The sequence below is a fragment of the Pteronotus mesoamericanus genome, unplaced genomic scaffold, assembly GCF_021234165.1.
Source record: "Pteronotus mesoamericanus isolate MK-2021 breed Mesoamerican mustached bat unplaced genomic scaffold, CSHL_Meso_final contig_73, whole genome shotgun sequence".
Classification (NCBI taxonomy): Eukaryota; Metazoa; Chordata; class Mammalia; order Chiroptera; family Mormoopidae; genus Pteronotus; species Pteronotus mesoamericanus.
Window position 1 is genome coordinate 10,709,646 of NW_026555245.1, and position 24,212 is coordinate 10,733,857.

Genomic DNA, 24,212 nt, shown 5'->3' on the forward strand with positions numbered 1-24,212 from the left:
CACCCCAAGTTTGGAGAGAGAGATTTGCCCTGGTTTTTTAGTAGACTGACTGACTGATGCACTCTCCCCTTGTGCAGAGCTAATGATGGATGTGGTTTTCACGAAAGTGGTCTGCATGACTCTTAATACGATTGAGCCTTTACCTGAAGGCCCTTTTAATCTGAAAAATCACTTAAACCCCCAAAAAGAGGGCAGCAGAGAGATGAGCAACAATTCTGTTGCTAACATATGTTGTCACTAAGCAACAGTGAAATGCAAATCAAAACCACAATGTGGTATCACCCCACCTCTGTTAGAATGACTTATCAAAAAGATAAGAAATTGCACGTATTGGCAAAGATGTGGGGAAAAAGGGTCCCCTTGTGCACTGTTGGTTGGAATGTAAATTGGTGCAACCACTATGGAAAACAGTGTGAAGGTGCCTAAAAATTAAAAATAGAACTACTTTGTGGTCCGGCAATTCCACTTTTGGGTATTTATCCAAAGAAAATTAAAACACTAAATCAAACACTCTCATGTTCATTGCATTATTATTTACAATCGCCAAGACATGGACGCAACCTACATTTCCACTGATGTATGAATAGATAATTAAACTGTGGGGGAGGGGTGTGTGTGTGTGTGTAAAATATATAGTGGAGTATTTTCAGCCACAAAAAGGAAATCTTGCCACTTGTGACAACAAGGATGGACTTTGAGGGCATTCTGCTAAGTGAAATAAGTCAGAGAAATACAAATACCAAATGATCTCACTTATATGTGGAATCTTTAAAAAAAAACCCCCAAAACCAACACATACATAAGAAGCAAGCTCACAGACACGGAGTACACAGGTTGTTGGTTGTCAGAAGCAGGGAATTGGGGGTGGGTGAGATGGGTGAAGGAGGTTGAAAGGCACAAGCATCCAGTTACACTAAGTCATGGAGACTTACTTATACATTACTTACAATAAGTAATGTATAGCCTGGTGATTATGTTAATAATACTGTATTGCATATTCTAAAGTTGCTAAAAGAATATATTTTAAAAGTTCTTATCACATGAAAAACTTTTTTTTACCTGTGAGATAATGGATGTTAACTAGATTTATTGTACTGATTGTTTTACAACAGAAACAAATCTTGAATCATTATGTTGTTCATCTGAAACTAATGTTATATGCGAATTATATCTCAATTAAAAATATGTTCTGAATCCAAATCCTGTGTTTTTAAACCATTATATAATGCTTCCTTCCTGTTCATTTCCAGGAGTTTAAGAACCTGACATTTAAAATTAAATATACATTATTTTGTTCTATACTGTTTCCTGACATTTGCACTGGTCAGCGCATTGGTGTACACATGTTTTGCCCTCCGTCAGCTTTTCTTTGGACTCACTTGTTAGTGACTAGTCTTTTCATATTCAGGATGCTGTTTGATCTCAGAATTCCAAGTGGTAGGCACTGAGTAGAAATGAAATGCCTGCATAAAACTGATGACTTATCTCCCTGCCTGTAGGAAGCAAGGCAAAAGAGAACCCCCTTTCCCTACAGCATCTCTCAACTGTACAAATGGAGCATGTTAGCACAAGGACATCACAGGAAATTCAGTCCATCAGTCACCCTAAAATCTGTTTCATTTAACTTATAATTATTTTAGATCTAAAAGTGTACCCCATAAGTGCTTTTAAGAGTGATACCTCATAACTGATTCCTTCCCTTTCTGCCATTTCTGAAGTACTCTGTAGGTCCACTGAGGATATTCTTGCTGGGCAATCCATTTCTTTCTTTTTCACTTACCATGTAATTATATTTCTTTAGAACCTCTGCCACAATTTGCATCAAATTTCCATATTTGGGCCATCATTCTTTTCTTCCCTACCACTTTTTTCTGTATATTTTATTGATTATGCTATTACAGTTGTCCTGATTTCCCCCCCTTTTCTCCCCTCCACCCAGCATCCCCACACCCTCAGGCAGTCCCCCCACCATTGTTCACGTCCATGGGTCATGCATGTAAGTTCTTTGGCCACTCCATTTCCTATACTGTGCTTTACAACCTCATGGCTATTCCGTAACTACCTATTTATACTTCTTAATCCCCTCACCTCTTCACCCATTCTCCTACACTCCCCTCCCATCTGGCAACTAATTAAACATTCTCCATATCCACGATTCTCTCTCTGTTCTTCTTGTTTGCGTAGTTTGTTTTTTAGGTTCAATTGTTGATAGAATGTATTTTTTCCCATTTTATCGTTCATAGTTTTGATCTACTTATTCTTCTTAAATAAGTCCCTTTAACGATTCATATAAAATGGTTTGGTGATGATGAACTCCTTTAGCTTTTTCTTGTCTGGGAAGCTCTTTATCTGCCCTTTGATCCTAAATGATAGCTTTGCTGGGTAGAGCAATCTTGGCTGTAGTCCCTGCTTTTCATGACTTTGAATATTTCTTGCCAATCCCTTCTAGGTTGCAAAGTTTCTTTTGAGAAATCAGCTGACAGTCTTACAGGAACATCCGTGTGGTAACTAACTTCTTTTCTCTTGCTCCTTTTAAGATTCTCTCTTTATCTTTAACCTTTGGCATTTTAATTATGATGTGTCTTGGAGACGGCCTCTTCGCATCCATTTTGTTTGGGACTCTGTGCTGCCTGGAATTGCATGTCTATTTCCTTCACCAAATTAGGGACATTTTCTTTCACTACATTTTCAAATAGATTTCCAATTTCTTGTAGCACTCATATGATGTGACTACTGGACCTAGTGAAGTTGTCCCAGAGGCTGCTTATACTACCCTCATTTTTTGGATTCTTTTTTCTTCTTCTTCTGATTGGTTGTTTTTTGCTTCCTTATGTTCCAAATCATTGATTTGATTCTGACTTCATCTACTCTACTGTTGTTTTCCTGTTAATTGTTCTTTATTTCAATTAGTGAATCCTTCATTTCTTACTGGATCTTTTTTATGATGTTAAGGTCCTCACTAAGTTCCTTGAGCATCCTTATAACCAGTGTTTTGAGTTCTGCATCTGATGGATTGCTTGTGTCCATTTCGTTTAGCTCTTTTTTTTTTTTTTTTTTTTTTTGAGTTTTGATCTATTCTTTGATTTGGGCCATGTTTCTTTGTCTGCTCATTTTGGCAGACTCCCTGTGTTTGTTTCTATATATTAGGTAGAGCTGCTTTGACTTTGGGTCTTGGTAGTGTGGCCTAATGTAGTAGGTGTCCTGTAGGGTCTAGTGGCACAGCCTCCCCTAGCCCCCAAGCTGGGTACTTGACGTGTGCCCTTTGTGTGGGATGAGTACCCCATTCTCTCGTAGTTGAGCTTTGGTTGCTGTTGGTAGATCAATGGGAAGGATCTACTCAGGCCAGTCAGCTGCAACGACTGGTTGTGGCCACTGACCGCCAACCTCTGCCCTCCATGGAGGATCAGTTGTGTAGGGGCAGTGTGGTGGTGCTCCAGTGAGGCCTGTAGTTGTCTACTGGGTGCGTTGGCCCTGGGGTTCCCCAGGTCATGCAGGCCAAGGTCAGCCCCCACCTGTGTTTTGCACGGGGCACCCTACCTGAGCTATAAAACAGTCTGAAATGGCTGCTACTTGTGCTGAGCTTGGAGATTCCCAGGCAAAGCCAAGCTGTGAATGTAAGCTGTGTGCTGCCAGTGTCCAACCTGGAGCTCACTGAGGCCAGCTACTGCTTGTTTGAGAGGATTTGGGAAGTTGTGAGGTATGAGCCAAGACCAGCCATTCATACAGAAAAGCAGCTTGGGTGGGCCTATAAGGTGGGTGGGGCAGAGTCTCTGGGGATCTCCAAGGTGGGTTGGCATAGCATTAGCCAGCTTGATGCTATCTCAGATATGGCACCTGCCTGCTTGCTCTGTGGGGGGAGGGTTTAACAAAGGGACAATGGCTCTGCTCACCTTAATGCCAGATATTTCAGTTTCTGCCTGTATGCCACTGGTGTCTTTCAAGCTCCTACTCACATGTTAGAGCTCAAAGGAGTGAGTCTGAGTAGGTGAGTGCATGTGTGGGTCCTTTGAGAGGAACTGCTTGGGGCTCCAGAAGTTTCTTCCACCGACTCAATCCCTGTGGTTTGTGCAGCCAGAAGTCTTGGGGACTTATTTTCTGACACTGGAACTATGGATTGTGGGGCCTGGTGTGGGGCTGGGACTCTTAACTCCTGAGATATTCCTCCCGAATTTTATCCACCACACGTGGGTGTGGGACCAGTCTGTTCCATGTCTGTGCTTCTTTTACCAGTCCGGATGGACATGGTTTCTTTCAATTCCGTAGTTGTCAGACTTCCATTCAACTACACTTCTGACAGTTCTAGTGGTGGCTGTTCTATATTTTAGATGTAATTTTGATGGGGTTGTGTGAAGAGGTGAGCCATGTTGCCTAGACCACTGTCTTGGCTGGTCTTACACTCTTTCTACTTGCTAAATTCTGTAGGAGATATTAACTGCAACTTCGTGTTAATAAATAGCTATGTAAATACAGAATGAGAAAGATCCAGTCTATTTGCCAACATAAATGCAATCTGCCCAAGATAGAAAACCCAAGATAGGTTTAATGTGCACCAAAACAGAAATTGCCTTCAAAATCTTTAATTTGCATTTTAATAATATACAAATGGGAAGAAACAATAACAATTATAGATTCAGTTTGGAGCCAGGAACCACTATATTTGGGAGTGATTTTACCATTTAATTGAACTAGAAAATTCTATTATCTCTAACTGAATATCTAGTAGCTTATTAAGAAGCCCCCTATTAACTAGAGAGAGAGAAACCTTCCATAGATCTGTTAATACCATAGAAATGATAGAAATGTATGCGCATGCATGTACACACACACACACACACACACACACACAGAAAGAGAGAGAGAGAGAGAGAGAGAGAGAGAGAGAGAGAGAAGCTAAAGTCCCTTTCCAAAGTTGTGACTAGTCCTGAACCAAAAGGTTGATTGAAGGAAGAATACCCAGAGATCATGTGTTTCTATTAAAGCCTCCTGACCCCAGGCCAGTCATAGCATTAGAACATCTCTCTCTGGCATAAAGAACATCTCTGAAATGATTGGAGGTGACTGGGGTTAAACATGAACATTTAAATAGCATAAGGAGAAGCTGGTGCTATGACAGACAATCCAGAGATTCTGGGCTACTTCAGAGGGCTTTCACACAGGGCATGGAGTAAATTGGATAGACTTTGAGCTCCCTGAGGGCAGAGAGATTTACACTCCCAGCCTGTGACCCTTGCACACAAAAGTCAGGCCAATCAGTGGCGTGCCCCCAGGGCAGTCTGCTCTTGCAGGGAGCTTTTTATCACTGGCATCCTGTAGAATTGCTGGTTCATGGTGATAATAAAGAGTAGTCGCTTTTTGTTAGTTTTCTAACTGTCTTCAATCCTCAGCAGAGAAGGCACCCCTTGTGTCCGCACTCCAGGCTGCACCACCCAGCACCACGCCGCTCCCCCCGCCCCGCTCCACCCACCCCGCTCCATGCTGCCACATTTTGACAGAGTTTATTTCTCTGGGATCTCTGGCTACATAAAAGCTCAGTAGTGACACCTGCTGATGGCTCAACTGGGAGCTGCACTTTGGTTAGGGCAGCACAGCCCAGTCACCACGCTGCCATTGCCCCCAGGTGACCCCGTGCATCGGCACAGCAGGGGCAATGAGCAGGGCCTCGACACAGGAGAAGAGAGGGAGAGGAAAGGGGCAATCCTGGGAACTAAGTGTGTGATGAACAAGTAAAAGTGTCTAGAAACCAGGCTTTAGCTTATCTGAATGTTTTCTGTCAACCCTGACTTGCTGACAAACATTTGATCCCTGGATAAAACCTTGGCAACCATTATATTCAGGCTGCATGCTGGAGATGAGTTGGACCCAGATGCTCTTAAACAAAACTCTTTTGCTGTTAACTGTGACCTTGCCACCATGCTGGTTTCAACCTCTCTGATTGTGGGACCAATGTGGCAACACAGATGAACCACAGCACAGAATTAGGGAAAACAGGTGCCTAAACTATGTGCTCATAAATGGATTTTGCTCTGGTTGGGTGGCTCAGTTGGTTGGAGCACCGTCCCAAACACTAAAAAGTTGCAGGTTCGATCTCTGGTCAGGGCATGTATGCAGGTTGCGGGTTTGATCCCAAGTTGGGGCACGTACGGGAGGTTTGTATTCCAAGTTCTTTCTCTCTCACATCGATGTTTCTCTCTCCCTAAACTAAAAAAAAAAATCAATAAACATATCCTTGGGTGAGGATTAAAAAATGAATCTCTCAGAATAAGTCATTGACTGGTGTTCAAAAGTCTGGTATCAGATGGATGCTGTGTTCACCTGTCTTCTGCTGTGTGTCTCCTCTCTCCTACAGAGCGCCCCCTGTACCTGAATGGTTCATACCCTTACAGTTAATCACCAAATGTCTTGGTTCATTTATTCTGCCATCAGGAAAGGGCTAGAATTGGATGTCAGTCCTAAAAAATCACTCTGATGCCTGATTCTTCTGCAGATAGATTGGACAGAACATTGAGAAGCATGAATTTTTCAGACAGTCAAACGTGTGTCCACAGCTGCGTGAGAAGCCGGGGTAACTGCTAAACAGACCCTCTATTACTGAGCTCAGTCCTCCGTAGGGTTCCATCACAGGCAGTGCAGGCTGCCGCAGAACATTCAGTCCCATACCCCATGCTGCACTTGTACTTTCCACCCCTTTTTAAGGTTAGAAATAAGCTTCCATGAAGAGGGAAATAGGACACACGCAGCAACAAGAGCCTGAGACTGCCTGAAAAGACCTTTGTTAACATCATAACTCCCATGATTTTGTTTTGTTTTTTAACATAGCAAGAAAGTTTTCTTTTTGCTTAGCTCTGGGGTCCCGTGGGGCAGAATACCATTCTCCCTTTTCTTTAGTGGTAAACAGTTTAGGTGGCATAGGCCTGTACTGAGAATTGAGTGTAGAGTAAATTCAGAAAAAAAAGATTACTAAGGAAACATGTCTCCTCTTATGACCAGGCAGTTTAACCCATTGCTGGTGGGCATGGCTGGCTTGTTAATGGACAAAGAAAGTATGGGAAGCTGGTTAGAGATGTGGATCTCATATTCTGAAATATCAATCAATAGCTGCCATGATTTATCCTGGACTGATCTAAATATTTATTCTTTATTTCTTATCCTTGAATTATTACCTGTGAAATCATCTTGAGATCTGGAATACATGCAAACAACTCAAAACACAGGATCACATGAAAAAGAATGATGTTGACATATGATTGTGAAACACTACGTGGCTAAAATATACTCATTTTTTCCCACACTGCTAACCCAATTATAGAAAGGAAGCTCTTACCTGGAGTCTTGAAGTTCCTCAGCTGAGAGGGAGTGTCATAGACCTCAAGGATCCAGTCACCGGCGGCACGTTCTCCCCAGCAATGAATTGTCATGAACTCCCAGTTTTTAAATCCTTCCATGGAGTGATCAAAAAGCCTGAAAGAGAACCATAAAACATTGTCTTACCTGCTGTTTAAAACCTCATGAGCGTCAAGTCAAGACCATGATCAATGATCTTTTCAAATCCATCAGCACGTTCAGTTCAACACTGGAGGATGTATTCACCCTAGACATCACTGATTAGTAGATCCAAACCTTTATCATTCGTTGTTCTCCCATAGGGAACCAGGCATGGGGCGGGCCATGCACCGGCAAATCTAGAAGGGATAACCATTGGGGAAGCAGGGAAACTGGGTTATGACTTTACCCACAAGACAGATTGTTCCATGTGTTGAAGATATGGTACAACTGGAACTCCATACACTATTGATGGGAATGCAAAATGGTGGTGCTGCTGCTCTAGAGGACAGTCTGTGGGTTCTTACCACACAACTCAACAGTCCCCCTTCTAGGTATTTACCCAAAAGTGGTGACGACTTAGGTCCATGCAAAGGATACCACGAGAATGTTCACAGCAGGTCTATTCATAGTGGTCAAAACTGTTTACAACTTAAATGTTCTTCAATGGGTGAATGGAAAAATTATGGTACATTCATACTGAAAGCCTACCCTATAATAAAAACTAATGAATGAGTTTTGAATGAACCATGAATGAATTTCAGAAGCAGTAAGGTGAGTGAAAGAAGTCAAGACTACATTCTAGAAAAGGCAACATAGACAGAGCAATGGTCATCAGGCTCTGGGAGGGAAGAGGGAGTTATACAACCATATAGATACATTAAAACTCACTGAATCGTTCGCATTGAAAAGCAGGGGAAGAGACTAATCAAGGAACACGTACGAATGGCCCACAGATGTGGACAACAGGGCAAGGGTTGACTATGGGAGTGGGGGGCGGGCTGGGTACAGGAGAGGAAGAGAGGAAAAATTGGGACAACAGTAATAAATCAGTAAAATATTTAATAAAAATGTGAATTGCATTATATGCAAATTACACCTCAGTAAAAAGACTGCCCCTAATCTCATCCAGTTCAGGGAGTCATGCCTCAAACCCTTCCAGCTCTTCAATGATTTTTCTAAGTTTTTAATTCCCTACATGAAATCTCCTCCTACTTAAATTAATTTAGAATTCTGTTTCCTGTGATGTAAATCCTGTGGATACAAAATATGAGGAAAATAAGGAAATAAAATCCCATCAAGGTTATCTATATCAATAACGTATAAAACTAGCACATTAAGAAATTGGCCTATCACTTATGTAGGCATATAATGTACAGTGACCACCTGAAAATACAGCCAAAAGCCTGAAGACATGGGACCTAGAGGTGGAAACTAAAGACAGGGCAAGCGGCAGATTTTTTTAAAAAATTATGTGCATGTACTATTTTTATTGAAAAAAATAATGAAATAAGAAAAATAACTTGAGAGTCAGAGAGGGAAAAATATGTCCAGCCTTGTTTTAGGAGCAACCATGTCCAGTTACTGGGATGTATCTGTCCTTCAGTGGAAACAAATGCAAAGGTCGTGGCAAATGGATGTTGATGGCATTTTCATGTTCATCAAGAAAACTCATGGTTATAATTTAACCGTCTATGTAGAGCTTCCCATTGGGATAAAATGTGCCCTTTTAAACACACAAAAATAACTAGTTTAATCTCTTTATAACTTAATATATTAGAATTCTGATTTTTAAAAAATATACTATCAATGTGTTTGAGGCTCCCTCTAAAAGGCCAGCTGGACTCTAAAGCCGAAAGGCTGGGTAAAGCACAGCTGTGCGCTGTGGTGGGTAAATCGCTGACACTCAGCAGTACTCCTGGGAGAAAAAGAAGAAACAGAGATATCACTAGCTACGTGTTCCTGAGACCTTGAAAGACAAAACATAACAATAATTTAGCAATATTCTCAAAGTGTCCCATGTCAGAAAATTTGGGAAAAGCTGAGTTAAAGTTGAGCAGATCCCCTCACTGGAGAACATCTTAGATCTTCAGGATATTCAGATATGTTACGGTAATCTCCATAATGGGGTTAACGACAGGCAGTGATTTTCAATCTCACAGGGCCATAAAGCCCTTTTCTTTTTAAAAGAATTTTTAACTATGTATTATCTGTCAAGTGCAGCTCTGAACAGAGGGGTGTGGTAATTTAATGAGGATTTCACTGGATCTGGCAGCTTTCCCTCAGATAACAGGGATGGAATTAGTGGCTCTTTTACGAATATTTCCACACTCATAACTGATCCTCGATAGAGTGATGGGGTTACATTTATGGAGACCCTGCAATTCCTGCGCTTCTTTAACAGGGCTCATTTCACAAGTTTATGGCTTGAAACTACACTTAGCCAGGAAAAAATTGCTGGGTCATTATATAGTTGACTTACGTACAGAGTTCTTCATGTTAAACCCCCAAAAGGATGTATGTTGGGTAAAAGGAAGACACAGAGGTGGGTGAAGAGGAAATTTTTCCCATTGCCCTTCCTGCCCAAGACATGTTACTAAAGGGAATATGTTGACACAGAAATGGATGGAACCACTCCTGAGCCCCCAGTTCTAATTTAGACTCTAATTCGTGGAGGCTGCTGTGCCATTTGAGGGTGCTGAAGCAATAACTCGTCACATAATACCTTTCTAAGAGCGCTGAACTTAAAAGCAATTCCCAAACAGTTTAGACAGAACATTTGGCTACTTGCCTCATATCCAAAAACTACAAAGGAAGCTTGAGGCTGCCATCACTTGAGGGCCAGTCTTGTTTCCATGACCTTGGCCAACTTTTAATTACTCATGGGTCAATTATTTGACTGCTGGATTAGTGGACCCCATGTTTCTTCCCTTCCACCCTTTCCTGTCCACCTTTCAAAATCATTCCATTGCTACCAATCGCTTTTAAATCACGTTGGAAACAAAAATTAAATAGAAACTTGGTGCCAAGAAGAAATATTCATAAATCAGCATTCAGACAAGTGTTTCAAAGCTCGAATATAAACGGGCTTTGTCTATCTGGCTAACCAGTTACTCCTGGTCTCTTCATTGTATGCAGAGCCGAAATGATCAGTACTTTTACGGGAACATGGAAGTTGAGGAGAGGAATTAAAATGCAGCCAAATTCAGTCATTACATTTTGCTAAAAGAGTTGAGGCAGAGAGAAACAGACACTGATTGCTGTTGTTTCAACTAGCTGGGCATTCAGTTTTCTAATTTTACCATCTTTTATTTTAATTCTGATTCAACATAAGCTATTCCTTATTTTTAGCACTGCATCATTTAAAAACACTCCGTCACCTGCACGTAACGTCGCTGGAAGACGAGATTTGTGTCACAAAGAACATACTTGCTCAAGACAATCCAGTGTCAAATTGTTGGACACCTGCTAAGGAGATCCTAATTGTGTGGTCTCCATATGTCAACTAGGAAGTCCAGTGCCCAGTTTGAACATTTGCGCTGTGCTAACAGTGGGGAAAGCAGACACACGGCGACATTTATCAGGATAGATAAAATGTCAATAAAGCAGGGCCAGTGTGTTGGAACCTGTGACAGACTAACTCCGTGCCCAGGTCCACACCTCTTGTTGCAGTGAAACTCTGTTCTGTCAGAGCTGACTTCACAACCAGGTGTTCAGCAAAATTATACACGCATGCGGTGGCGGAAATCATGCATCCAGTCATTAAAAGAGAGCCCCACAACCTTACCCCTGTGAGCAGTTTTCAAATAAATGACTTTGGATGGAACCTGGGAGTATATCCTTTTGAGGAAGTAGCTCAGGAAATAACGCATATAATTACCATAAGTTTTTTTTTTGTCCCCTTTCTCACTTAAAGAGTCTAGCCAATCTGTCAAGGTTACAACATTCTTCTATGACGTTATGGCCATTAAGTAACAAGACATAAATGCTGACAGTTATGTGTTACAGAGTTATTTCTAAATTTGCAAGTGGATCTTAATTTCACAGTTATCCACTACTAAGCAAACAGTATTTATGTGCACTATAGAATTACACATTAGACAAATATTTTTGGGAGTTTTCTCTATTTTTACATTTTTAAGTGCTTCATCGCAGTTTAAGGCAGAGCTTCTATAACGCTGAAAGCACTCACATGGCTCAATTGTAGTTTAGTTTTTTACTTCCTTTAGGTGTTGGCTTTTGTGGGTTTTAAATAATTTGCTTCTGAAATAGGGTATTGAAAACACACATTAGGTTTTTCTCTCTCCCAATTGGAACCACTTCTTTAAGAAATGTTGACAGAAAGGTACTGGTTCTGGAGGTTTTGAATACCTAAAAAGATACGCTTTTAAAAAACTTTCAACATGCATACTATTACTAACTTCCACACCAACCCCAAAATGCATTTCTTCTTGTGGGTATATGATGTAAGTACTTAATCTTCTTGAAGATTTATTGTATTTTATAGCTGATGGCTTTTATCTAAGTATCTGCTTTATATTTTAAACTCCTTTTTAAATTACTTGCACAGCATCCAGCACATACTGCTCACAAGTCTTTTGATGACACGAAAATAACGAGAATGTGTATAAAAAGCTGGACGATCTTTTAAATCAACGCTGTTTAAAGCGTGGTGTGTGGACAAGCAGCTTCAGCATCACCTGGGAGCTTATTAGAAATGCAAATTCATGGACCTCACCCCAGACCTATGGAATGAGAATCTCTGGGAGAGGGGCCCAGCCATCTGTGTGTGACTGAGTCATTCACCAGGTGCTTAGAGAAGCACAGCGTAAATAAAGGTTAGCACTTATTAAGTACTTACTATGCCAGGGGCTGTGCTGAGGACTTGCTTTATGTTGTCTTATTTAATACTTGTAACAACCCTATGAGGCAGACACTATTAGGTCTGTTTTCCAGATGAGAGAATCACTCTTCTGAAGTTAAACATAAAAATCGGTGAAACCAAGATGAACCCAGCTCCATCTAACTCCAAGGCCATACCTTCTTTTAAATGAAGGAAGAGGGTTCTCATGGGGAGGCCTTATTGGAATGGAAAGCTTTCACTGCAAAAGTGTAATTTGTACTGCAAGTCATGGATACATTTATGTAGCATGACACTTTGCCAATGTCAAAAGTCTGTTGTTGAACATTTGGGAAAGGCAGTGACAAAAATGATTCAAATATAAATACCACACTTAATCAGTTATAGAATCCTATAGGCTTTGCAGCTTAGAAAGTGTACCACCTCTGTTCCTAAGATCATAATTAGAAGCAGAGACATTCAGCTGTAATCAAATTAGAAAGGGAGGCAAAGTTTCAGCTTACAGTCAGAGGCCAAAATTTGGAACAGAGAGCCAGTACAGCGAAACTAAATCTACAACTCAATGAGTTGGAGGAGGGGGGATTTAGGGGAAAAAAGATGACAACAGCTTTTCATAATTCTATAACAAATGCAGTTGGAGGAAGAATCAGGTGAGCTGAACTTTTGTTGAAAATTTTTACACAGGCAGATTTTGAATGTCATGGAACCAAAGCTTGTATCTAAAGTTGCTCTTGTCTAAGAACGTCTTGAAGGGACCCAAGCCCACCTAGCTTCCCCCTACAAGACTGGACCTCCATATTCTCCCCAGAAGTAAATAATTTGTGCTGATTATTCAGCTTGGCTTTTTGTTAGGCAGGGTGTACAGGCCAAGAGGAGGACCGAAAGGGTGGGAGGGAAGGAGAAAACAAAGGGAAGAGAGGAACTGAGCATGTGTCTATTCAGGGACCACTCTGTTTACACAGGGTCCCACCCACCCACTAAATTATCAATCTTGCCAGCGGTGCTTGCCTGCTGGGCGAATGGGGCACCAAGCACAAGTCGGACTAGCTCCGAATGATGCTGAGTGCCTTCCAGGGCTGAGCACCTGCAGATGCTTGGGTAAACTGTTCTTCCCCCAACAGCTGTTCTCCACAGGAGGTCCAGCAAGTGCTGGGCTGCCTGGATGGGGAGGCACTGAGGGGCTCCAGACGGCCCACACAGGCTTAGTGTTCAGCGACTGTGGAAAATCCATTTCCAAGGAACTGCTGTGTTGAGAGGAAACACAGTACTGAAGAAACTCCTCACAGAAACGTCTGGGAAAATGAGGACTTCTTGAAAGCTGACCATGGGCTTTTTGTATTTTCCTTGGGAGTTTACCCTTACAGATAATATTTGCAGGACCCAAGACGATGACACCTATTGTGTCAATACTGGAAAGGAGAACAGTCACAGGTGATAAGGGAGGGCGCAGGCCTCCCCTGCCTGGTTTGCCCTCGTTGCCTGCAGTGTCTATTTTTGCATCATCCAGGGGGATGTGAGCTGGCGCTCGCCATCCTTCCTCCTCACAGCAGCTGACACCGTCCATGGTGCAGAGTCACACCTCACAGATCCACAGGAAGGGCAAATGCAGACAACTCTGCCACCACGGCTTTACCTCTTCATCTCAAATGACCCCCACTAGGGCAACTTTATGTTTTACACCTTTCAGAATTCCTCTTTTGTTCTTTTTAAATCCTCACCAGAGGATATGTTTTTACTGATTTTACAGAGAGAGAGATCAATGTGAGAGAGAAACATCAATTGGTTGCCTCCCATACGCGCCCTGACCAGGGCTTGAAGCTGCAACCTAGGTATGTGCCCTGAATGAGGATCGAGCCTGCGGTCTCCTGGTTTACAGAATGATGCTCCAACCAACTGAGGCACCTGGCCAGGGCAGAATTCCTATCTTAAAACTACAGCGTTCTTTGCTCTATGTGGTCTTCAGAAATCTTGAGTTCTTTGAAGGAAAGGGAAGTGTCCAACAGGGGAACTATTTATTGCCCTCTTTAATAATCTTTGATACACAAATTCCTTCTAAAACCTGACCTAAGCACCTTTTCCTTAAGGTAAAGCGTTTTGCCCTGCAGACTAACATGAAGGACACCGGGAGCAACGCGGGCCTTCCCTTACCCCCTCCCCACCTTTTTTCTATGCTTCTTGCCCTCAGCTCCCAATCCTGAAAATGTGTTTTGAAACACGGCCAAGGTGACAGGACATGAGGATTCCTTGCCACTAGGTCTGAGACTGAGAGGTTTTGAGTAGAGATTTCCTCTCATAAAATTAAAGCTTCGGAATATGCCAGATGGAGGAAATGCCAAAAGAAACCGTCTTTCCCTAGCTGCCTCGGTAGGAGGGATGCTACTAGTGTCAAGCACAGCAAGGACAGGGGAGCCAGGCCCTGGAACGTGGCCACGTGTGGATTTGGGACCTGGTGCAGCTGTTTCACATTTAAGGAGTCAGCTGCTCAAAGCAATGTTTTGGGGGAGCTGTAGACAAATGAATTCATAACTTCCTTTACATCTCTCAGTGCCTCCAGCCTCCTTCCTCCACTCCAGTCTGTCCGCCTCTTTTTGGTGGCTACTTATTTTCCTGAGATGGAAGATACATGAAAGAGCAGCAGTTTAGGAAATGCTCCAGACCCAGAAAATGCACTCCGGGTGCAAACCTGATTCCCAGGTGCTTTTGATTGGGGAAATGGAGGTAAACCTCATGACTGCTAGTCACTGAGCATCTGAAATGCCTGATTTTTTTTTTTGTTTGTTTGTTTGTTTTCTCTGACACAAGTCAAGCAGCACTCTGGGGTCCAGCACTTTGCAAAGAGCAAAGCAGATGGTGGTGGTTCGGGAATGCATGTGCAACTGATGCCAGTGACCTCGTCATCCACCAAACGCCTGTGACGGACGGACAAGTTTCCTCACTGAAGTCATTTTGGGGGAAGCCAACAAAGAATACCAAAATATGCAGGAAGAGCCCAGAAAGGCTGAGGAGGCTATTTTCCAAGCAAACAGCAACTGCAAAGGATTATTTATGTACAATGGAGGGGGCTCGAGGCATGAGCCACACATGTGCGAAGCAAACCTTTGCTCTTCACAATCAATGTTTCGCATAGATACCCTTTTAAGTTTGACACAGATGTATAATGGTAAACAAAGAGAAAAAAACAGAAAAAGGTCTTCTCTGGCTTTAGTAACAACAGCTAGTGTGACCTCCATTAATCATGTAATTGTGCATCTGAAAGCCCTGCTTGCTGAAAGGAAGCATCAGGCAGGTACTTGCAATTACCTGGCAGGCAACAGCTGAGACCCCTGTTTGTGAAGGGAGGAGGGCATGCCAGCTACCTGAGGCCAAAGCGCCCGTCTGTTCTTTGCACCTGCACACACTTATTCTGGCTAAGCTGTGCCTCATAAAGTATGAAACCCAGGTTTCCCCATGCCCGAGCGGAGGCAGTTAGGTTTTAAAGAACACGGCAAGTCTTCTAAGCACTGAAATGAAATGCACTTGAAGATTTTGGAATCTGTACTCCTCGTCACCTGGAAGCGCTATTTATTGCTCTCCCTTTTTTTTGACTGTTCCCTAGCAGATGGAGTTTGCGGATGTTGAAAAGCAACTAGCAACTGCTCAGTCTCACTTTTGGTTCTACAGGCTTGCGTTGGCCCCTGGCCTCACCACTCTTCTGGCCTGTTGTTAGTGTCCTAACGAAGATGACCGCTGCCTTGGTCACCTGGCATGTGGACAGGTGGCTATGTCTACATAAAAGGTTGGGTTTCATTTGGACTCTTATGTGTCACTGATGTTAAGGTTTTTGCTCCCATTAAATGTTCCCCTTGGAGAAAAAGATCAAATTAAAAGAATCTTTTAGGCTTCCTTCTGGTTGTGGTTTGTACTTTAGGATCATAATGGGAATGAGGTGAATAGGACAAGCTGACATTTTCCCATCTGGTCCCACTTGTTGACAAGCACTCCCTGTCCATGCTCCCAACCACTCAAAAAGCCAGTGGGGCAAAAAGCCAATGCAAGAACATTCTGGTCTTTCATCAGGATCCTGGCAATACCTGCTGGAGAAATGTGTGGAGGGAGTGACGAGAAGGGGAGAGTTTAAGGAGAGAAATTACATCGAGTGTCCTCTTGGGCAATACAGATTAAAGGGCCAATCTTTAAAACAGGGGTCAGCAAACTACACAGTCCATCCTCAAGCCTGTCCCTCTGCTTATTCTATAAATAAAGTTTTATTGGAACATAGCCATGCCCACTTATTTATATTGTCTACACTGTAATGGCAAAGTTGAGTAGTTGTAACAGAAACATGGCCTGCAAAGCTCAAAACATTTACTAATTGTCTGCAGAAAAAAATTTGCCAATACCCATTTTAAAACAAATAGAATTTCCCTGAACTTCAGAAAGTGCTTGGGCAGGAGAATTCAGCTAATCTGTACCAAATGCCAGCAGGCATTTAAGTACAGGGGCGAGAATCTGAGAGGCCTAAGGAAGTAGTGCTCTCCGTTTCATATTCAGGATAAGGTACAACAGATGGCCCTCGGTTTTTCTGCAACGCCCTTCTAATGTTACCCACCCATTATGCTATGCTGTTCTTTGCGGCTTCACACTCTCTATTTACGTGTAGGTAGAAAGTGCTACGACCATCCTGTCATGACATCTATGTGCCCCTTAGTTATCAGCATAGCAAGTAAGGAGCAGCTGGCCTTTTCTTCCCACAGGAGGAGCTGAGTGTCAGGGTGACCCCTACACGCTGGCGGGCAGAGGCCGTCACTGTACCTGTTGGCCAAAAGCTGGGACCTGGTTCCTGAGGGCGAGGTCAGGTAGATGGCCAGGTCACCCCTCCTGGGATGGGTGATGGTTATGCGCACAACTACATGTTCCAGGTAGTTGACATGGTGGTTGGGGTTATCGGAGCAGCCGGAAGCTTTGTAGATGGAGCGCACTGCACTGTTGGGGCGAATTGTCCTGCAGCAGAGAAAGAGGGAGTTTGAGCAAAGTACATGGCATAGCCCGGCTGAGAGACCCTGCAGGCCTAGAACGACATCACACGAGGTAATGCAAGCAGCTGGTCGCTGGATCCTAAAGGACACAGCACTATCACCAAATTCCTGGGTCATTTAAAGGATTGACACTGGTTAGGTAGTGGGAAAAATGCAAGTAAGAGGAAAGGGGGAATTCAAGGGTCTTTTATCTGCACACAGGTAGTAGGTATCTAACTTGAGAATCTCATCTTGTTAAAACACGGACTGCTGGGCCCTGGCTACAGAATGTCTGACTCAGTAAGGCTGCGGTACATCTCAAGAATTTGCATTTCTAACAAGTTCCCAGGTGACAGTGATGTTGCTGACCTATGGAACATACTTTGAGGGCCACTGATATACAGTACTGTGGTACTGTGAACTTGGGGGTAGTATGACCTTGGGATTTGACCCTGGTCTACCATTTCCTTGCTCCCTAACCCTGGGCACACACCCTCTTGCCCACAGATTCCTGTTTTCTTCACTGACTTCCTCCTGTGTGGCTGTCCCCCTAAACACCCGGCTGCAGCCACACGGGCATCAGTTCAAGTTTGGGGATGATTCAGTTTTCCCACCTCAGGGTTTTAAAGCCCTTGGCCTCAAGTGCTTCAAAAAAAATTTATTTTTTTGCTGCTGACTCTTCATGGTCAAAGCTTAAATTTCACTCTCTGAGACTATCATTGAACCACAGGAAAAAAAAATATGCTTCCACCTCCTATTTTCTACCCTCTCTATTTCCAACATTAATTTATTGTAATTTGTAATTATTTACGTATATTTTTTTGGCTTGACTGCCCCTAGACTGTAAGCTCCACAAGGGCAGGGAGTATTTCTTATTCCCCTTTCTATCCTTAATATCTGTCTCAGTGTAAGAAAAATAGTTGTCAAACTGGTAAATAAATTGTGAACAAATAAATATTCCCACTGATCTCATTTCCTCATTTGTCAACTGGAATAATACCCAAATTCTTACGAACTTTTAATAAGAAAACACAAATGAAGTTTCTAGAGCTTGGCTGGGCTGTTAGTCAGTGTTCTATAAATACTGGTTAACTTTTACTCCTCTTTTTCTGGTATTCGTTGCCACAAAAGAACAGAATACAAAAAAATAAAAATAGTTCATTATTTCTGCTTCCTCACAAATTTTCTCAAGAATTATATTGGCTCTAGTTTCATCACAATCAAAGTTCATAAATATTTTTTCTGAGAGCCAACTCTCTAAAAAGAAAGCCAAAAGCAAAATACTAGTAAAATCACAAGATGAATCCTGTTCTTTGGATTCAGCACCTAGAAGACATTTCTTACTACCGCTTGGTAAACCCTGTCAGCACAGCCTCCAAGTCTGGGCAGCCAAACATGTGAATAGGCCCTGAAATCTCTAAATAATCTGTAATCTCATGTACTGTGCATTTTGCACCACTCTGGAGAACTACGTGCATTTTGCACCACTCTGGAGATAGTTAAGAACATAGCTTAACTATGATATATAGTTAAGTTTCCAGACATGTGGTTTAGTTTTTTTGGAGTACACTCACTCACGGAGAATACTTGTACCATCAATAGATATAGTGACAGAGTGGAAACCTTAAGAATGCCCCTAAGGGTCCCCCCAAATCCCCTTTCAAGAGATGCTTTTCTTTTAAGGACCAATAACAACAGCTTAACATCCTAGCCATTCTATTAGAATTTTATAATTACATTAGAAAAAACTATGCTGAGTTTCAGCTTCCACATGTAACGCAGAGCTATCCTGAGCACTTGCTCTGGCCTGTTCTCATTTAAGGCACTGATATGCTATCTGTTTGCAGCAAACATTACTTGATTTGTCGGTCTGTGCTCTCCACACACACGTGCTGCTGGGGAACAGTGGTCCACTTCTCTGCCTCCATCACCATGGCTTCTGCATCCATCAGTCCAAATCCATAGAGATGGCTCACTACAAAAGGCAAGAGGCAGGTCAGCTTTGCTGTGGTTATGAGCAACCTAAGCTATATATGTTGGGTTATAATTTCATTCAGCAGAGAACACAGACACATCCCTAAGGGATCCTAGCTTTCTTTAGAGCAATGCTTTTAAAACAGATAAAACAAGTAAACAATCACAACAAGAAAGTAAGATGAATGTATATCACTCATTGATTATCATAGCATTACTAGTAACATGACTATCATTCATAAATTGTGACTATGTGGCAGGCACTAGTGCATATTTTTTACATTTAATCTTACCAACAACCTTAAGATGTTAGTGTTATTATCATCCATGGATGAGAAAATTGAGGATCAGAGAGAAATTTGGCTGGGATTGCCTAGCAGTTCAGTGGTTGGGCTGGAGTCTAACCCACAGAGGTTGCTCAAAGGCTTCACTGTCAACCACTTGGACTCAAGTGATGGCACTGCCAATTTTGTAAGATAAAATAATTGATTTAAAGAAAGAGAAATAACAAAGTATACAACTTCTCCTAGTTCAGTAAGAACTTCCATGCAAGAAACACCAAATTTTCTGACACACCTAGTATTTAGGTTGAATATTCCAGGAAACACAAATTATTACCTGTCCTCTAGCATATGAAAAATTTATTAAACTTTATACATGAAATATTTGGAGACTTCTAGACTTTTATGCCAACTTCTTATCCTCACATATTGTAATCTTTTCGTCCTCAATGAGAATACCTATTGACCTAAAGATGAATTTGACATAACTGTCTCAGTAACTTCAACTACATACGGGAATATTTTAATAATGGTACAGCAAGATCAACATGTATAGTTCTTCCTGAAACTACATTATACTCCCAGTTGAATACTTCTAATATTCACCTTGTATTAAACTGTCTCATGTCTTTTTATTTAACATAAAGTCATATTTCTACCAGATTTGTTGCCTAAAACATATTCCTTATAACATTAATTATGCAAAAATTTCTATAGCTGCTCAGGCTTACAGATTAAGTACTCCAGCTTGAAATTCAAGATGCTCTATAGTACCATTCCACTTTCAAAGCTTTCACCAAACCTTCTGCTTTAGAAAATGCATTAGTTTTCTAAAGACACGATACTCGCAGTCATATCACGCTCTTTCTGCTGCACTGCCTTTGCTCATCATGCTGGGCCCTCGGCCTGGAATTCCGCCACTACCCCTAGGTGAAGAGTCAGATTCTACTCTTACAAGTTCCTGAAGGCCAGGCTAGGCTCTTTTCTCTTTCTTGAAATTTCTCTGGCCTATGAACATCAATAAATAGTTAACTGAATTCGATCATCTGTGACAAGTGAACTGTTCTCCTTTACAGTCCTGTATAGCTAATTAATTTGTCAATCCATCTGCCCTTCTGCTCATCCATCCATGCAACAATGCGCCCACCCACCCACCCACCCATCTACTCACTCATTGATCCATCCACCTACCCAACCATCCACCCATCATTCCTTGAGTGCCTCTTATGTGCCTGCACTGTATGATGCACTGCACTTTCATTTATGCCATCAACTGAATTGATAATTAACTCTGTCAGCATATGTATTTGTACCCAAGCTGTATTATAAACTGCTGATGGCAGGAACTGGGCCTTATATTTCTTTATATGTTTCATGGGATTGAGCAGGCAATTATACATAGAAAAGGAAAAAGGTATTATGGTATATAAAAAAAGAAAATTGTCCTAGGATTCAGAAATACTGCTCTATTTCTGTTATGTGCTAATTACATAACCTTGGCCAACAAGATAAAATATCTAACCCACAATTTCCTCGTTTTGTGATATTATTATCTATCCCATTACCATTACTAAATTAAGTAAATGTCCCACATGAGAAAATCTGTATAAAGAACTATACAAATGGAAGAGCTCATTATTATAATATCAAGTTCAGCTAGTCAGAACATACTGAATAAAATTACTTTGCTATGGCAAAGATATATGTGGGATTTTTATACATGTATTTTTATAACATATTATGAATGACTTTTTTCTTGATTTAAAAGCAATTCATGTTCACCATAACAACTTGTAAATACATCCAGAAAAGAAGAGAGAAAATGAAACTCTCTGGTAACCTCATCACAAATTAGTAATTGCCATTAACAACTCTGTTAGTTTTGTTTTAGTTACATAATGTTATGTGAAAGCAATTTTGCCTCCTTGGTTGACTAAGAGACAGAGTGGCCCACGTGATGCAGGAGAAACGTCCAGTTTGGGCTTAAGGAAACCTAGTGGCGGAGATCTTTTGTGAAAGTTCCTGTAAATCCTGCGCTCTCACTCATGACTTACCCATAGCCTATATCATTTCATCCCGAACGGTCTAAGGTATCTTCTTTCCCTGGGGGAAGTGAACTTGTTGCCAAAGATGTTATGGCAGGCTCTCTAACTCTACACAGGATGCAAACACCCCCATGCTAGTGTTAAATGGTTTCCAACCAGCAAAACTTATCATTTTATCTCAGTTTAGTGGGAAAAGATGACAGGCTTGACAGGTGAATGAGCGGGGTGGAGAAGAGGGTTGGCGGAGGCTTGGTGAGGACAAGGGCTTGGAACCATCTGCAGAGCGGGCTGCCTGGGCTCCAGTTTGGCTGCACTCTGCTCCTGCCACTCCCACCAACTGTCAACCTAACAGCCATTAGGACATAAACTAACACACAGTCAACAAATACAACAAATACTTCATGCCCGTTAACCACTTGAGTTAAGCAGAAAAGCACCTTGAGCCTTTATGAAGGCCATAAATATGTTTCCTTTTCCAAGTCAATTCCTATCCAACAGAGACTGTCTGTCCATGCAACACTCGAAGTAGATGTTCAGAAAAGGGGCTCACTAATTCCACTTAACAACAGACTGGCACGTCAACAGAAAAAAAAATATGTATTACTAAAATATTCATAAATAAGAGAATTAGATTAGATCGATGAAGGCCACTGGGTAACGGATATTTTTAGTATTTTATATTACTAGAAATTACGGATCTGTCCACAATCATGATACACCGTCTAAGAAAATGAAATAAATTTCTTTCCTTTTTTTGGGGGGTGGTGGTGTTGGTTGGTGGTAATATATCAACCCCTTGGAATCTGACTGACACATTTGGTTTTTTGTAAATACTAATGAGAAAATAATTACTCAATGAATGTGTTGGGCAGGTAAACTCTTTCAAAAATATGGTGTCGCCCTGACCGGTGTGCCTCAGTTGGTAGGGTGTTGTCCTGTAAAGTGAAAAGTTGCTGGTTCAATTCCTTGTCAAGGCACATGCCTGGGTTGCAGGTTTGCTCCCTGGCTGGGGCAAGTACAAGAAGCAACCAATTGATGTTTCCCATATCGATGTTTCATTCTCACTCCTTCTCCTTCCCTTCACCTCTCTCTAAAAATAAATAAAATCTTAAAAGAAACATGGTGTCAACAGGGGAAATAGCCATCTGTTTGGAGGCACTAATAATTTTTTGAAATATAATTATAACACATGTAATTTTTTTTATATAGCATAAAGTTTTCACTCTAAATGACTTTACACATTTAGAAACACTGTTCTTTCTCTTGGTGGTCATTTGAATATATCTGTTTTTCCCTTCACACTGGTGCCATGATGGGCCACAAGGAGTATGATCGCCCTCCAGTGGCCATGGAGACCCGGGTCCAGAGGACAGCTTCTATAAATATTTGTGAAGTGAATCAACAGAACACAACTGACAGGAGAAATTTTATTTAATTTATCAAGTGGCATAAAGTGTTGACAAGAAAATTATTAGGGGAAATCGAGGTCTATTCTTTTTATTACTGACTCCTATAAAGTCATCTTTAATACTCAAAAAAATTTTTTTCCACTATAGAGACTATATTCACATTTTAGAAATTGATGATTATAGGAAATATGCCATGCAAAAAACTGATTGTGATATGGCCATTCCACAGCTAAAGTAGTTTCACTTATGCACATTTTTCATGCTAAGTTCAGATCAAAACCTGAGCCTGAGTATCAGTTTATGCTGATTAAGTGGAACCCTCCCCTCACAAACACTGAGTAAAGTACAAAATTCTATGATAGAATACTACAGGTAGGCATATAACCAGTTCAAACAGAATTTTTCATTCATGTGTGTGTTGGCAGTAGTTTTAACATTACGTAAGATTCAAAAATCAATATTCAGAAAGATATTGAGGGAAAAGGCATGTACATAGAGTAATTAACAATCTTAAAACAACATCATTGAAGTATATTTCAGAAAGTAAAACTTATTTCTTGGTAGAATGATGTTGGACAAACTTAATAAATGGAATTTGAAAAACTTACATAACATTATATTTGTTCTATTAGGCTGCATGACTGTTGTGCAGATAAGCTGTAAAAAAAAAATGAAATTGTCTTACGCCAGAAGTATAGCTAGTTTTTGTTCAAAGGTATGTATAGGCATCTCTGCCTGGACCAGTCAGAAGGACAAGGAAAGGCGGGAAAATAGATAATGTTCTCTACCAGCAGTATTTCCACTTTCTGAGGAGATCAGAAGTGCTGAGAGAAGCTAATCATTAGGCACACAAGCAAATGATTGCATAGTTTGAAAGCAGACACAGTTAATTTACATAACAGTTCTAAAGAGGAGGACTTAAAAACTCAATTCTAAAGAAAATCTAGAAGGCTCAGCAGAATAAAAAAATTAAAACTTTCTGGGCACAGGAAGCTTTAACCAGGGAAATTGGGTATATTTTCATCTCTTTTGCGTGGACTATTCTTACTAGAGCCAGCCACTTTATGTCTGTTTTTCTTTCTGAATATTAGGCTGAATGGACATTTCATGATGAGTCTAAAATGACTGTTAGTACAGCACTGTATGTATAATACAGGAATTCGTTAAAAAAAGTATTTTTAAAAGAGCTTTTGAGCTCCCCAAAGTAAGCCTCCTGCTACCAGCTGTCAGATGCACAGATGATGCTATGCAGCACCCAGTGTGAAACAGGGCGAGGAAGCAACAACAAAGCTGCATGAGCAGCCTGTGAGAAATACAAAATTTTGCCT

At 41.4% G+C, this 24,212-nt stretch overlaps 1 protein-coding gene across 1 annotated transcript in view; it reads right to left on the minus strand.

The window, feature by feature from the left end:
* Window positions 1-24,212, minus strand: part of PCSK5 (proprotein convertase subtilisin/kexin type 5) — a 413,154-nt gene that overhangs the window by 157,829 nt on the left and 231,113 nt on the right. The window contains 3 exon segments of the mRNA XM_054583010.1: window positions 7,322-7,458; window positions 16,973-17,161; window positions 19,033-19,150. Coding sequence (XP_054438985.1) covers window positions 7,322-7,458; window positions 16,973-17,161; window positions 19,033-19,150 — 444 coding nt within the window.